We start from the raw sequence: 16,320 nt of genomic DNA, 5'->3' as shown, positions 1-16,320 counted from the left end.
TGTAATGTAACATTCATGATACTTTTACAGACACAGAGTCTGCACTTTCAGTGGCCTATGTCAAAACACTATTTGCATAGCAACATGATTCTAATGCTTGAAACAATCACTTTGGAAAATGCTTTGAATATATCTGAAAATGCACTTTTAATGACCTCTTCATTAACAATTGTTTTTTTGAAGTGTAAAGAAGAATATTTGGTACTCTTCAGTAAATGCAAAGCAAATAAACAAACCACACCAATTTTGACTACAGTCCCCAGGCATCCAAACAGACAGCAACAAATTCAACAACTACTTTTAACTAGATGTGCTAAATCCGAGTGCTGTAACACTTCATTTTAGAGGAATTTAGCCAAACCTATTTTCCCTTACCCCCTCCAACCAAATCTTTTTGGATTTAACTTGTTGCTAAAATTATCTGTCTTTTGCACTCTAAGACCTGGGTCACGACCTTACTTAGGGACAGGAAATAGTTATCAGGTCACTGAATGGTCAAATGAAAAAGGATTTGAAATGCTTCAGTACTCCGGGATCTATTAATCTAAAATGATTGCCTTATGCAGTATTAAAAGCTGTGGATCTGATCGTGGTGTCAACTTGCTTACATGTACATTGGCTGAGATGCAGATATCTACACTACAGAGATTTTGGACATAAAATATGAAGGAAAGGAGAAAAAAGAAAGGAGAGGAAATATAGGAGAAGAAATTCAGGAGATGAAAATATAACTATCCAAACTATTATGTCTAATTCAACAAGGAGGAAAAATAGTTTTCAATTCTGATGACATTTTGGGTGAAATCTCATTCCTACTGAAGTCATAACTGGGTAGTTATTAACAAAAGAGCAGTAAGATTTTTTTTTCTTATGTGCAGTTCCTTTTAGACTGGAAAAACTGGTAAATTACTATGCGATGAAAGCACAGGTAATTCCCTATACATATGTACTCCATGGTTTAAAATTCTAGATTTGCAAGTTTGCTGGAAAAAACACGCTTGCTAACTTATAGATCACATTTAAATCTGATACGTTAAAAGAACCCTTATAACACCACAAATTACAACAGTCTGCAAAATAGCAGAGTCAAGAACAAAGAGATAGTACACAGGTAGGTGAAATGTGTGGTCAGGAACCTTTAACATACAAATACAGGAACCCTGAAGACTAGAACCTCAGTGAAAATTCTTAATATTAAGTTGGTAGGTATACATGGCAAGTACCTCCTGTTCAGGAACTTCAAGCAAATAGACAATTCTTTTTTTTGTTTTGTTTTGTTTTGTTTTGCTTTGGTTTTGTAATTGAATATGAAAAGTAAGAATATTAATAAAAATGCCATATGTCTAGATAATTTATAAATATTCAGACACTGAAGTGCACTGCATAAACGCACATAAATGATGCTTTATGTATTTCTTTTTAACATAATTTCAGGATTGCTTCATTCCACAAATACTGAAAAAATCCTATGCTATCATTGATGGACAGGAGGCTATAAAATTAGGCACAGATTTTATTTTTCAGTTTTATTTTATAATAAGAAACTGGGCCACTAGAAGTATGTAACTGAAGCTTGAGTGCGTGCACTGTAAGGCCCCTGCAGTCTTTTACAACTTTTCAGCGTACCGCTGTTGTGAACTGGGTTTGCACTCTGCCAGCAGAGCAGCTCTGACCCATGGAGAGCAGTCCTTCAGATCAACACTGCCTCAGGCTTTACTGCTTTCTCCAAGAAGTCTTACATTTCAGGCATCAAGTTGAATTTCTTCTGGAGATGATTAACCCAAACCCATGACAGATTTTTTCCAAGATATCCAACTCCTTATGTTTATTTTATCCTGGCTCTTTTTGGATGTACTGGACACAAGTAACCTACTCATTTTACATGTTTAAGGGCTGGTGGAGAGCCATTAATTCCTTAAAATGAGAAAATATTTCAATGCGAGAGTTCTGTTGTGTGAGCTCAAACTAAATAATAAGAAACAAAGCCACAGAATTCTGATTTTAAAAGATAGATCCCCTTCCACAATACAGGTTTCTATTTCTGTATTATTTTCATCACATGCCAGGACAGATCTTATATTCTCTGAAAATGCATTATTCTGTCATTTTCGTCAGTGTTGTATGGTTTAGAAACTTCTTCCCTAATGTGGTATACAAATTTAAAGTCTGGGAGATATATAATAATTACATTTTAATGTAAATATGTCAATTCAAGTCATAGAATTGCAGCAAGACAGATTTCAAATGTGGTTATTAATCCTTTACAAACCACAGTTCAATAAAAAATGATTTAATTTAAAAATAGATGTTTACAAACAATGCTGTTCCTGGGAGTTGATGCCATTTATATTTCTCCATTGAAAACAGATAATTTCTAAAATGTGAAAACAGCTACCCAAATTATTAGTTATAGTTCATTGTCATTTTAAATGCTCTTAAATAACAAACATCAAAATACTTAAAGCCTGTAAAAAGATGACTATTAGCATTACAGTCTCAGTACCTTCTCTTAACTGTCATGCAGATATTTACAAGCATCAGTGATTTGAATAAATATAAATTCTATTAAATACCACATATACCTTTTCTTCAATGTATTCATATTTTTTAATATAGAAAATCTAGGAAACCATGTTGATCATTATACAACAATATTTTAATGAACTCACAAAATTAACTAAAAGATAACCTCAAAGTATCACTTTCTGAAGTCCACATTTGCATTTTTAATTATTGCTATATTTTTCACTTTAGACTACGAGGAGTTTCATAATTACGAACTACCAGTTGGAAAAGAGATGACTAAATAGATTCCTTGATATTTATCTTCCAATCATATGACATAATCACAAGCTTATTTTACCTCTTATTCTGAAAAATAAATGTTATTTCTACTGACAATTTAAACAGAAATGAATAAACACTGCTGTAATTAAAAGCCACCTGAGAAAGCGTAACCTATTCATTATCAAATTTGTATTGATGAAATCTGTCTTAACATTATAGCCATTACATTTTCTTTAGTCACCAATGAGCATAAAATGACAGGAAATACAGTACTGCCAATTAGAACTACAGGTTCCCAAACTATAGCAAACATATCTTGACAACACAGTCCAAGGCATTTTTAAGACAGATAAACTTCCAGGCATAAATCATTGTGCATGTTTCTGGGTGAAGTCACAGTGCACTGTTTCCACTTCACTGATGGATATGGATATGGCTAAAAATAGATATACTATAAATGACAGTAAATCAGCTAATCTACAAAATTAAGTAGAGCACATTCTGTGAAATTCTGTGAAATTAAGTATCCAAATGATACTTGGATAGTTTGAGCAGACTTTCAGACGATCTACTGCATTCTTCCAACCTAATCTACAGACTGGAATCCAGCTTCCCATTCCACTGAACAAAACTATTTGGATAACCCACCAAAACTGTTGAGGCAGCTGGATCAAAGAGGACCCAAAAAGACATATACTGTTCCTAAAGCTCATAGCAAAACAATGTGTTAGGCCTTAGGGCTCCTTCTTTAGTTTTGAGCTGCTGTACTGAGACTAAGCATTCACACTGTTGGCTGGAAAAAGAAGTATCCTTCCTCTGTGTAAATGAAATTACAGATCTTGTAATTACAGACCCACAGATGGCAGAGATGTTCTCTTACATGTTCAGCCAGGACTAATTTGAACTGCCTAAGAGAAGGAGTCAAGGATAGATTCTTCCTTCAATTCCTAATCCACTCTATCCAAAATTGTCAAGACTATTTTATGTTAAATTAGTAACTGAAATAACCTCCAGACAAAAAGAGGAAAAGTAGTCATAAAGCTTTCTAAAAAATATGTTTTGATGCAAAATAGGAAATTATGACAATTATCTGTGTTCCTTACAAAGTTTCCAGGATTTTGAGATCTTTGAAATGTCACTATCTAAAAACCACAAAAAAATCTTCAAGAATATTCATTAAAAACAGAATATTCATTAAAGCAGGCATATTTTGTTTGTCATCTACCTGGCACTAACTGAAACTCAACAACCATGATGGAAACATAATACCAAAGAAAGCACTGTAACATACAAAATCCCAGAAAACATCCATCAAATTATCAGAAGTGAAAGTACATTAAGTCAGGCTTCCATCTGTCTTCAGGTTTTTGATCAGGGTATAGTTTGTTATGAAAAACAGTAAATACATATTTACACTATGGCTTACTTTACAACCTACTCAAGTTAATGTCACAATACAAAATCATGCCTCAAATATATTACTTATTTAAATAATAGTTTTAATGAATCTCTATTATACAATGACTGCATGCATTAAGTTAATTTTAAAAAACTTGAAACACCATCTGATAGAACGTGATAGGATTACAAAATGCATTTTGATACTAGTAATTACACAGAGAGTAATTGTTCATAATTTACTTTCCTTTCAAAATACACAAATAAAAAGGCATAAGTGCTATGCTTATTGAATTATTATACCTACTTATACTCATGGTATATGCTTACATATTTGTGTGACCAGAGACACATGTATTGTATGCATATGTATTAACACATACACACGTACATATCCACTAACACACTGTGAATTACATTACCATGGTTTGTGCCTTCACGTGTTCCTTGTATTTTTAAATGGTAAGCTATCAGAACAATGTTTCCTCATGCTGTTGATGAGGCTTGTCTCTGACTAACTTTTGTGTGCTACTGTGACACAAATGTGCAATAATGGTCCCTTGTGGGTATTTTTCCAACAACAGTGAGTAAAGCATGATGACTCTTCCAAAATTTAGTAAAAATTTATGATTTTGCTCAAGTTTTGAGAAAGTATTTTCCTACAATGTGTATGTCAAATTAGAGATATGTGAATTATCCTATGGGATTAAAAGTTATGCAAAAATTTTTTAAATTTGTTACCAGCATTTTGCATATCAGCTATCAAAAGTTCTGTAAGAGGAAAATGAGAAGGTAAGTTACTACAGAATAATAATCTCAGGAACACACAAGCATCTGATATTAAACTTATTCCTTTTCACTCTAGTTTTATACCTCATGTCTTTTTATTCCTTTTTGTCTTATTTGTACTTTTACACACAAACTAAAGACACAACAAAGACAAAAGAACTTCATTGTACATTTTAACTAGATTACTTCTTAAATATTCATTACCATGATGTGTTCCAGTTTGAAAATCTAAAACCATTCTAATTGTTTCACTTCCTAAGGCATCCCCTTTCAAAAGCAGTGATTTTGTTATTTAACAGACAACACATGTGTACTTGCTGTTTTGCTGTTGATCATACAACTTCCCCTCCTATTTCCCAAGTTAAAGAAATACAGAAGGAATATATAGAATGTGCCTTTTTTAATTTTTTTTATTTTGTTGTCTATGAAGGATACGGATTGGAGTTCAAATTTTCTACCCAAGGACTCACTACCAGTCTGTGAAGGTTAAGGGGCTTGAATGGAGGAAGTTTATTTCCACCATGCAAAGGACAGGTCTGTGTTCTCTCCTTATATATGGTATCCACAAGATTTATGGATACAGAGTGAAAACATTCCACCTTGTTACAGAAAGAACTCCCATTGCAGAAAAGACCCAAAGAAAGCTATTCCATGCAAAAGAGGAAGAAATGCTCAAAAGGTGAGAGAGGGGAAACGGGAAACATGGGAAGAAATAACTGATAACACAACTCTGTGAAATTATCATGCAGGTGCTTTTCTCTGTGGTAGATAACATGCGTATAACAAGTGTAACCCAAATCTAAATTTAGAAATGCGTAGTTCTGTCTGATGGTATCTCACATACATATAAATCAATGCTCTGTGTTCCACTCTGCTTCTAATTTACAACCTAGTATTTTTCTGTACATACCATCTGAAGTAGCAATGCCTCTGGTAGGACAATTTTATATTCTGGTCAAGTAGAACAGTATTGTCTGAATTGAAGGTTAAGCAGATTGCATGTGAGCACCCATGACCAGTGAAAAAAATCTCTGTTTATTAGCTGGCCAAAGGAGTACAATGGTCCTTGAAATAAAAGATAATCAAGCGTGCCACTAATGTGCTTACCTTTTGATATCTAATCTGCCTTGTTACCTACTCTGCATAGATTCAAGAAGTAATTTCAGTATGCATACACTGGCTTTTAAAAATGAAGGGAAATTTCTCCAGGCAGGAAAGCTAGGCTAAACCTACATTGACTTTAGGGTACTAAACTTGTAAACAAGCTTATCTCTGGCATGGTTTTGAACACTCACACTACTATTTTGAGACTTGGGCATCCACTGTTTTGCAGGCAGTCTGCATGTCCTTTTTCTTCAGCATATGATGCATCCTGACATATATAAGCATTTGCCACAGGAACATACATGAGACAGTGGGAATGCTCAATCAGTCACAGCATACACAGACCCTGTATAGTCAAGGTAAATTCATGCTTGGATACAAGGCAAATAATAGTGCAAAAATATTTCCTCTTCAGAATTCATCAAAATTTGTTTCTAAACAAATATGAGCATGGGCTCATGAATGTTAGGCAAATCTGGGCTTTCATATAGTTAGTTAGGTTAATTGGTTGAATTGCACTTCAGGTATAGTGAGATTGATTTCACACCTATCTCAGACATATTCTAATTTTTATCCTTACACGGTGAATCTTAATACAGTATAATCTGTAATTTTACTTTGTGGAATTGAGAATAGATCAGATAGCATATGACTATGTCTTTGAAAAAGATAAAAAGATAGAGGTGATGACTTTCCAAGCTCACTATTGAGTTGCAAAAGGAATCAAAACAGTATATATACAAACAATGTCTCTGGAGATGATCATCTTACAAGAAGGGCCTTTGTACAGAAACCAATGAGAGTTTGAACATGAATTTCAACAGTGAAAGAGCTACATCAGTATTTAAATATTTTGTGAAAAAAAATTTTTATTTACATGCTGAGACTTCCTTCCTTGTCTTATATCAAATGGTGGTTTTTTAGGGAATATCTATGAAAGTAGCTTCCTAAAGACACGTTAAGGATTGTCAGTAATTACTGGCTAGCTTGAACAAAGGTGACAATGAAATTAACACTTTGAAGTAATATTTAGTTTATAAAATTTTATTCTAGAGCTTTGTCTTTTATACCTCAGTGGCATGCTTTGACATTTTTTATGATAAAGATGTAATAATAAAAACAATAAATAAATAAGTTAGGCTCCAGTTCCATATGAATTAAGGTCTAGGAGAACCCTCTGCCCTCCACAATGAATTGAAATTGAAATGTTTCGCTGCTGTAACTTGAGATACACAGGAACAGATAAGGACATTAAACTTCTGCCTTCTTCTATTTGTGCATATTGTTTTACATTTCAAGTAGGCTTGCTTAAAAGACATTACAAGATATATATGCTTATATGCATAGGGATAAAGTGAAATACTTGTTCATACCTTCAAAGTATCCAGCATTTACAGGCTGTGTCTTCTTTGGAGATTTCACATGGAGATGTTTATTTTCATTGTTTTTGAACAACGCCAGGCGCACAGCTGGGTCTAGATGACAAGAACAAGTTAAAATCAAAGGTCAGACCTGGCTCATTCATTCCTTCAAGCAATTTTTCACCTTTTAGCCACTTAATAAATGAAAATACCTTTAAAAGTAGGTTATATATTCACAAAGGATTACACTTTCTAAATAAAGCAATATAAATACATATGCAACTGAGAATCAAAGTCACTATTGTACAGGATTTTAACACTGTTGATCTTTTAGCTCCCTCACCTCCAAATTAAAAATAAACTCTAAAGCATATATTTGCAGAAAATATTTTTTAAAAATCTAGTTTCAAAGTTTGAAATTAAAGTAGAAATATTAACAGGATACATGCCAAGCAGTATTTCCAAAAGCTTTGGTTCAGAATTATTCAGCAGTCTAAATCAAGACATATATACCTAAAAAATATTAAGGAGGTATTTTATTTTTTCAGGCTCAACTTGTAGATGATAATCTAGTCTTCCTCCATGTCCCATCCTAACTGAAATAAAAAAATACCCCAGAAGTCTACAGATTCATCTATATGCCAGAATATGAAGTTGTGATAAGTTTCTGAACAGTTACTTTGAAAATGTTGCAAAGAAGCAAAGATGAGCACAGAATTGTATATATATCTAGATAAGACACGTTCCTACACTGGAAGAAAAATATAAAGTTTAATTAGCAAAAGGTAAACATGCAAAACCCACACAAGTCAGTAGAGGTGATTTTCATGTATTATTTCTGATGTGAATGAAGAATTGGTTGCTTGGTATAGGAGGAAAGTAGGAGCTTAAGGGAACAGAGCATTAGAAGAAATGTGAAAATTCTGAGCACAGTGCAGAATAAACTGCCAGTTATTAAAAAGAAAAAAAGGTCTGAAAAGAATATAGACATAAAAGAAGATACACAATGACAAGTAAAAGCATATAGGGTTTTGTATGTGTGCCACTGAGCATGATAACATGAGTAACAGAAAGCCAAAGGAAAACTAGAAGAAATATGTTTGACGTGGTTATAAGAAGACAAAAGCCCAAGCAGATACCCTCTTGTCAGTATCTGAGAAACAATGACACAGATGAAGTTTGTCTACAAAGGTGACTACAAACTGTCTAAAAAGGGTAGAAATTAATAAAGATCATAAAAAAAGCAGTGGAGTTTATCAGGAAGGTGGATATGGCAAGAGAAGGATCTAAATTTTCACAAAGAATACAGGTGTAGCAAAAACGAGCATGTGAGACACTGTCAGAACAGACAGAGAAGGAAAATAGAGGTTATGGAAAGACTCAAAGAGCACACAGACAAAACAGATTTAAATTACTCATTATATCTGGTGCTTCATTTTGAGCCTGTTAGGTGACCTTTTTAGTATTTATTTAGAGACTTTATAAGAGCATCTTATAATAATGCAGTAAAGTAAGTAGCTTGTTTGTTTTCTTATTTCTAGAAATAAAGGATCAGAATGTCCTATTAAGTTGGTAGGCAACTTCTTATGAATTTTAACAATAATTTGTAAAGTTGGTTTTGATTAGAACTCTACATTTGTAGTAGACAATTCAATTACAAACTAATAGAGCTTAAAAGCATTCTAGGAGCTCAACTTTTTCTCAAGAGAATGCTGTCTCGACGCAAGCAGACACACTGTATGTAAGTTTGCCTTGTAAGCCCAGAGAAGTTCTCTAGTGGGATGTGGCATTGCAAGAGATAATGTAATGACAAAACTCATCCAAATTCTATGTTGTTCTTGGTCAGCCAATGCTGCAGTAGCATGTGGTTGACAGAATGTTCTTAGTGGTGCTAACCTCTCACAAAGCAGCAAACTTGACTAATGAAGGAATCATGGCAAGTGGGGAGGGAAATCATTTAGGCCATGACTTGTTCCAAAGACAGAATTAGGGATACCTTACACTTTGTTACCTCAAATTGTCTATGAAGAACCTCTCTCATTTTGTTGTAGGATGATTATAGCTTTCAGATTAACTCAAACATTGTCATATTTAAAGTAACCTTAATTTATTTTTATAGCTAAATTCAATGAACTGATCCAAGAAGCATAAAAAATAATTATTAGCTCCATTAGATTCTGATACTGAGATCACTTCATTCACAAACTGGATTACCAGACTTGTAGATATTTTCACTTTGTGCAAATGCAAAAATTAGCCTTACTTTGGCATGTCTTCCAACTAAAAAACAAATCAATAGCAGACTAGCATTCTTCAGGGTAGTAAATATTTGGTACAGTGCATCACAGTAAGATTTGTGATAAAAATATCTTGAAATAGTACTACATTGTATTTTAAAAGTTCTTTCTGAAATTTTAGATAACAGAATTTACAAAAATATTTTAAGTAAAGTATGAATTAGTTTTGTCTTTTCTATAGTTGTAAGATACATGGCCATACAAGTCCTACACATGGATAAAAATGTACAGGATAAAATTTTTTATAATTGTAATTTTCCCAACATTCCACATTCAGTGTTGATAAAAAGACTTCTTCTTTCAGCTTTATACCAGTTAGAAGAACCAGTGTCTTTCTTCAATAGAAAACCAAATACAAAGTGACAAAATCAATTAAAACCTCATAAGACAAAATGCAATTGCGGATTCCAAAGTATTTTTGATTAATTTAAAAGAATTCCTGAAATTGCACATTTTTTCCCTATGTAGGTCTACTGACATTGTTCCAAGCAGTTTTAAAAATATCATCTTTCCTTAATCCAACCTCCCAGCCAATTCTATGAAAAAACCATAAATCCAAAGGTCAGTTATACCATGGATTTTGGGTGAAGGCACACAAAGTTATCAGTGCCAAGTTTGATTTTCCAAAAATTTATCTGTGCACAAAGATAACAGCAGTAAAGGTCCGTGAACTGGGAAGAGGAGAAAATAATGGAAATTGTTCTTCTAACAGATTTCTATCTGAAGATTTATCTTTGAATCTTTGCAAAATAACTTAAATAATCTATAGGGATTTAACACAGTGCCAGACTACTTGAATTTGTACCTACCTGGATCACCTCAACCATTGCCTACAGCTCTTTTGTTATTAAAAATGAGTCCTTTTCTTTATTTAGTTCAAAATGTAGGCAATATTACATAGATTACTTCATAATACTTTTCAGTCTCTGAGTGAACTAGGGAAATGAACTGCATGTATGCTTCGATGACAAGCAATCAAATGTTTTAGATTTCACACAGAGAACTGTGAAAGAGTCCAATAGTTCAAAATCATACAAATATCTTACTGGATTCTGCCATACTGATTTAAATGGGGTTTATTAGGTGATGATCTGTGCTGGCAATCTGTAAACCAGGGAGGTAATTTAATGCACATTGCTTGGCTGCCTTCAAGTATAGAAGTTAAGTTGGAACAACACAATAAATGTTATGGAAACAATATGGAAGGAATAGTTACTGCCTAATCTGGCACCACATTTCTGAACACCTTCTCGGTAATACTGAAACTAAAAAAAAATTAAGTGTTTGTCATTAATATTTGTTGCACAATATCTGTAATTAGGAAAACACAAGTATAACTGTGACAACTTTAAAGGGTTGATAAATCAAAGTAGAACACAGCAACAAATGCTTATTGGTAATTATAATTTGTAAATTAATTTGGAAGAAAGACCAGATTTTCTTCCATAATTGAACAGCAACTATAACTCCAGTTGATCTATGGTTGGAGTTCCCAGATGATACTGCTACATGGAATAGACAGTCACAACAAAAGCAGCTCTCTTTCTGCTACTAAGAAAATATATAACAATATTCATTTATGTAATGTGTAACAAGGATTAATTATATACCCCAAATTTTTATCCTGACTGCTGTTAAGTCAGATCATCTGTTTTGGGTTTGCAGGTTTTGAGGGAGGTAGGTTTTTTTGTTGGTTTTTCTTTATTTCATTCTTTAATTAGTATTGCGTTGCTGTCTGAAACTCTAAACACAAACTAAAAAATATTTACTGACCTCTATGACATATCTTTTTTATTGTGCTCTGGTTCTAGTGAACAGAGCTTTTCACTTCATCTGCTTTTCACCTTTCTTTTTTTTTTCCTCCTACCTATGTGGCATCAAAAATTACCATAGAATCATAGAATCATTAAGGTTGGAAAAGACATCCAAAATCATCAAGCGCAACCTTTGACTGAACACCAACATGCCAACTAAAGCATAGCGTTAAGTGCCACATCCAGTCATTTCTTGAATACTTCAAAGGATGGTGACTCCACCATATCCCTGTACAGCTCGCTCCAATGCTTAAATACCCTTTCAGTGAAAAAACTTTTCCTGATGTCCAGCCTGAACCTCCCCTGGCAACACTCGAGGCCATTTCCTCTCACATGTCACTTGTTGCCTGGGAGAAGAGGCAGACCCTCACCTGGCTACAACCTCCTTTCAGGTAGTTGTAGAGAACAATAAGGTCTCTCCTGAGAGTCCTTTTCTCCAGGCTAAACAACCCCAACTCCCTCAGCCACTCCTCATAGGACTTACTCTCTAGATTCTTCACCAGTTCAGTTGCCCTTTTCTGGACACACTCCACCACCTCGCTCTCTTTCCTGTAGTGAGAGACAATCACTTCCCTGATCCTGCTGGCCACACTATTCTTGATATAGGCCAGGACGCCACTGGCCTTGGCCCCCTCAGCACACTGCTGGCTCATGTTCAACCAGCTGTTGACAAGCCTTTTCTTTTGGGCAGTTTTCCAGCCACTCTTCATCAAGCCTGTAGCTCTGCATGGGTTGTTGTGACCCAGGTGCAGGACCTGGCACTTGGACTTCTTGAACCCCATACCACTGACCTCAGCCCACCGATCCAGCCTGCCCAGAGCCCTCTGCAGAGTCTTCCTACCCTTCAGGAGATCCACACTCTAACCCAACTTAGTGTTGTCTATGAACTTACTAATGGTGCCTGTGATCCCCTCGTCCAGATGATCAATAAAGATATTAAACATGACTGGGCCCAGTACTGATCCCTGGGGGATACCAGTGGTGACCATCCAGCCAACTGGATGCAGCACACTTTTAATCCAGGAAAGGGTTCAGCTGTCCAAGCCATGGGCCACCAGCTTCTATAGGAGAATGTTGTGGGAGAAGGTATCAAAGACATCACTGAACTCCAGGTAGACTATAACCACAGCCTTTCCCTCATCCACTAGGTAGGTTACCTGGTCATAGAAGGAGATCAGGTTGGTCAAGTAGGACCTGCCTTTTCTAAACCTTTGCTGGGTGGGCCTGATGCACAGATAAGAGACTATTTTTTTGGAGAGGAAAGGGTTAAAAAAGAAATACTACAGCAGTGTGAGACACGCTGAAAGTAAGCCATGGCTTTCAGCCATCTTAAAAGGAAAAGAAGTTAACTTTCAGAGGCTAGTATAAAATTCACAGAAACAAGGAAATTCCAAGTTAAGCAAGAAATTCTGTGCTGCTGTGCCAAGACATCTTCAGGAAGCTAGGATTGCTATGAGTCACAGACACTTAATGTTAAAACACAGTGAGGTGCATTAATGTCTACTTCATTTAGATTTTGAATTAGAATTTGTATAGAATTTTATGAATCCATGATGAACAGAAATATTTCTGACATTATGACAGTTTTACTTGGCTGAAAATTTTCTGGTTTGTTGCCCACACTTTTTGCATTATCTTACTGTATAGTAAAAATAGTTGAAGCAGGCACAGCATACATTTGGTATTATTAAAATATAAGCCCCAACTTTATTTAACTACATAAACAAGCATACATAACTGTAGTGGATTAGGGCATAACAGACCTTAAGGCCATTAGTTGGTGGGACTGGTCTGCTGCAATATAAGCCTTGCCTGAATCACTCCCTATTATAAGGTCATGCTACTTTAAGCTCTTCCTTGTAATACAAACCACAGGATTCAGTGCACTTGTGCTAGTATTTTCCATTTTTTTTTCGCTACTGAGTAAGTATGTGGCCAGACATATGAGGCAAGATACTTCTCAGTTACTTTTACATATCTACATTTTAAATCTGTCCTTCAGCAAGTCACTCTAGTTTTTGTGTCTAGGCAATGGAGAACTATTAAGTGCTTTAACAGTGAGTAGCCTGGTTTTTAATTGTTTTAAGAGGAAACTTTTTTCCATAAAACAATGCAGATGACTAGCTCACATGTGGATTTCTATAATTATCAAATGAATCCCATCACCATTGCACTAGGAGAAGACAAATGTTTTAGATGGAAAATGAAAAGGAATAAATTACCACACCTGAGAGTGTTAAGAATCAAAGCTGTTCATGGCTGTCCAGTTAAAGTTCCAATCCAGCAGGCATCCTGACAATATTAAAGAGCAACTGTAAAACTCTCTGAATGCCAGTTGATTTAACACTTTGCACTTGTGAATCTCAGGTCTAAGGCAAAGGAATTTGAGAGCATGTGGAAGCAGACAACATGCTCTGACAGCTAACTTGTTCCTAGAAAATCCATCAATATCATTCCCCAAAAGTAATCAGATCCTTACCACAGAATGATCAATAGCACATAAAAGATGTTTGGGATTATGGTGAAATTTCACTATAAAAGCTATCAGTTTATTTGTTAATATCTTATAATTTATTTATATATAGAACATCTACAGTTGCTGTTGCTTTGTTTTTTCTCAAAACTTAAAATTTTGCTTCTAAGTCAGATGTGTAGTAGTAAATGGATATAAAATGAAAAATTGCTCCTTTATACCTTATAATTTCCACTTTTAAGTGGATGCTGGTTAGTTACTTTCTAGTGAGTAAGAAACTTTATCACTAACAAAATTATTTTATCCTAGTTAGCATACCTTCAACTATTATAAATCAGAAAGCTAAAAAGGAAACAACTGCAATTATAACACTGAAGACCTGGAAATTCAAAAGACAGAAATAATAATGCTAAACTACAACATTTCATATACAGCTTCAGTAAGTACAAGACAAATGGACCTCATTTCAGTGGAGATGAAGGCAATAGGATAGTAATGTCTATGGAAACATTAAAAGAATGTTGACATCTACTTATTCAGATCAATTTCAATCTGCTTTTAAATATTAGAAGGAACAAAGTCTCCTATGGAATTCCTGCTTTGATATGGTTAAACTCACATCAATTGCCTAGGATTGTGAACTCTCTCCCTATTTATACTGGACTTGCTACAAGTAATGTAGCACGAGCTGTACCACACAGAGATCCAAGAAAGGTACTGGTAGCCTAACGGGTCTGGTTACAGTTTCCTGATCTGAAGCTGGTTAGTCTCAGGATAAGGTATATCTATTCTAATTTAAATGCTGTAAAGCCCCTGTGTTCAACCAGACCCTCAAAAAGACCCTGAATTACTGTCACCACTTCAGAGACTGTAGCTGATGTAAAAAGTAACTATATTTGGGGAGATTCTTTTCACATCGGGAATATTTCATTGGGATCAATGTTTTAGTGCAACATCTGAGTTTTAAGATCAGTTTAATATAAATATCCTTGTTTTAATTGATAATATCCATTTGGTCCTTACTTTGTCAGTGTGCTGTATGAGAAAGAATAGGTGGCTTGATAATCTTTGGGATGGAGTGGAATATTTTCAGTCATGTTTTTAGCTCTAAAAACTATGCTTCCTGCTCATCTGAAAAAAAACCTGTGGTTTTAATGACTGTCAGAGAACTCCATATAGGCAAATCATATATATAGGTTATTTTTGTATTTGACATAATACTCAAAAAGACAAAAACATTCTAAATGAGGTAGATTCAAGAAGAGAAAATTTGAAACTATAAAAACATTGGGCAAAAGTTATTTTATTTTTTTTTTAAACTAGTGATATACCTTGAGAATATTCCAAGTGATACATTAAAAAGCTCACCCATAGTCCATATTGAATAATCTGAACAAAGTGAATATAAATGTATCCAAAAAATCCATTAGAACTACAACAAAAATAGAATGGTAAATTTGATACGCTCAATCAAGCATTTATGACTGGATTAATTCCCACTAAAATAAAACAGACAGCATATGGAGAAAAGATGATATAACCTAATAAGCTTTATTCATTGAAAAATTATACAGAGGCCACAAAATGGAATATATGTTAAAAAAACTTCAGCTGTACATAAGATACTTATTACTTTTTTTAAAAAAATAAGGTAACATGGTAGGAAAATTATCAAGATTTAAATATAATAACTTTAAATTCTTATCCATATATTCTCTTTTCCACAAAGCATGGTTTGCTGATTACATGTTTTTTTCTCTCCTCCTTTTTTTTTTTATTACAGATCATTTTGTCATATTTAGTCTTAGTCTTAGGCATGGTATTTAAAGAAAAAAAATTATGCAGAGAAACACTTTGCTTAAGTATATCTGTAGGCTGATTTTTTTTCCTTCCAAAAGCAAAATGTCTTTCAGTAATTTCAAAACTTAATACAGAAGAGTTTTGCAAAGTTATGCAAAAGAGGAAAATTAACTGTAGCTTGTGATAGAAAACATATGTAAATAAGGGTACATTTTCCAAAGACCATTTATTGTTAGGTTCTATTGTCAACCAGGCCCTTACATATTTAAATGTTTTTCATATTAGTAGTATTTGACTAATATTTGTATTAATATATTCCAGTAATATTTACATTAGCATATCATACTAACAATTAATGATTCCAAGAAAGGTTCATTGACATAAGAAGTATCAGAGAAGAACCAGAAGACACTTACAGAGAAGCTAGATAAGCTTTATCTATTTCCACATTGAATATTTAATTAAAGAAATATGATTTTACTTCCTATGTGTCAAAC

At 34.1% G+C, this 16,320-nt stretch overlaps 1 protein-coding gene across 1 annotated transcript in view; it reads right to left on the bottom strand.

Moving 5' to 3' along the window:
* LRRIQ1 (leucine rich repeats and IQ motif containing 1) overlaps positions 1–16,320 on the bottom strand; it is a 107,292-nt gene that overhangs the window by 33,556 nt on the left and 57,416 nt on the right. Inside the window, exon 22 of the mRNA XM_050323903.1 lies at positions 7,452–7,553. Within this exon, the coding sequence (XP_050179860.1) occupies positions 7,452–7,553 (102 nt within the window). The remainder of the gene's footprint in view (positions 1–7,451; positions 7,554–16,320) is intronic.

Source organism: Myiozetetes cayanensis, unplaced genomic scaffold (genome assembly GCF_022539395.1).
Source record: "Myiozetetes cayanensis isolate MyiCay16 unplaced genomic scaffold, myiCay2020 scf3, whole genome shotgun sequence".
Taxonomy (NCBI): Eukaryota; Metazoa; Chordata; class Aves; order Passeriformes; family Tyrannidae; genus Myiozetetes; species Myiozetetes cayanensis.
Note: the sequence above shows the minus strand (reverse complement) of the source record. Positions and strands in the feature narration are given on the sequence as shown.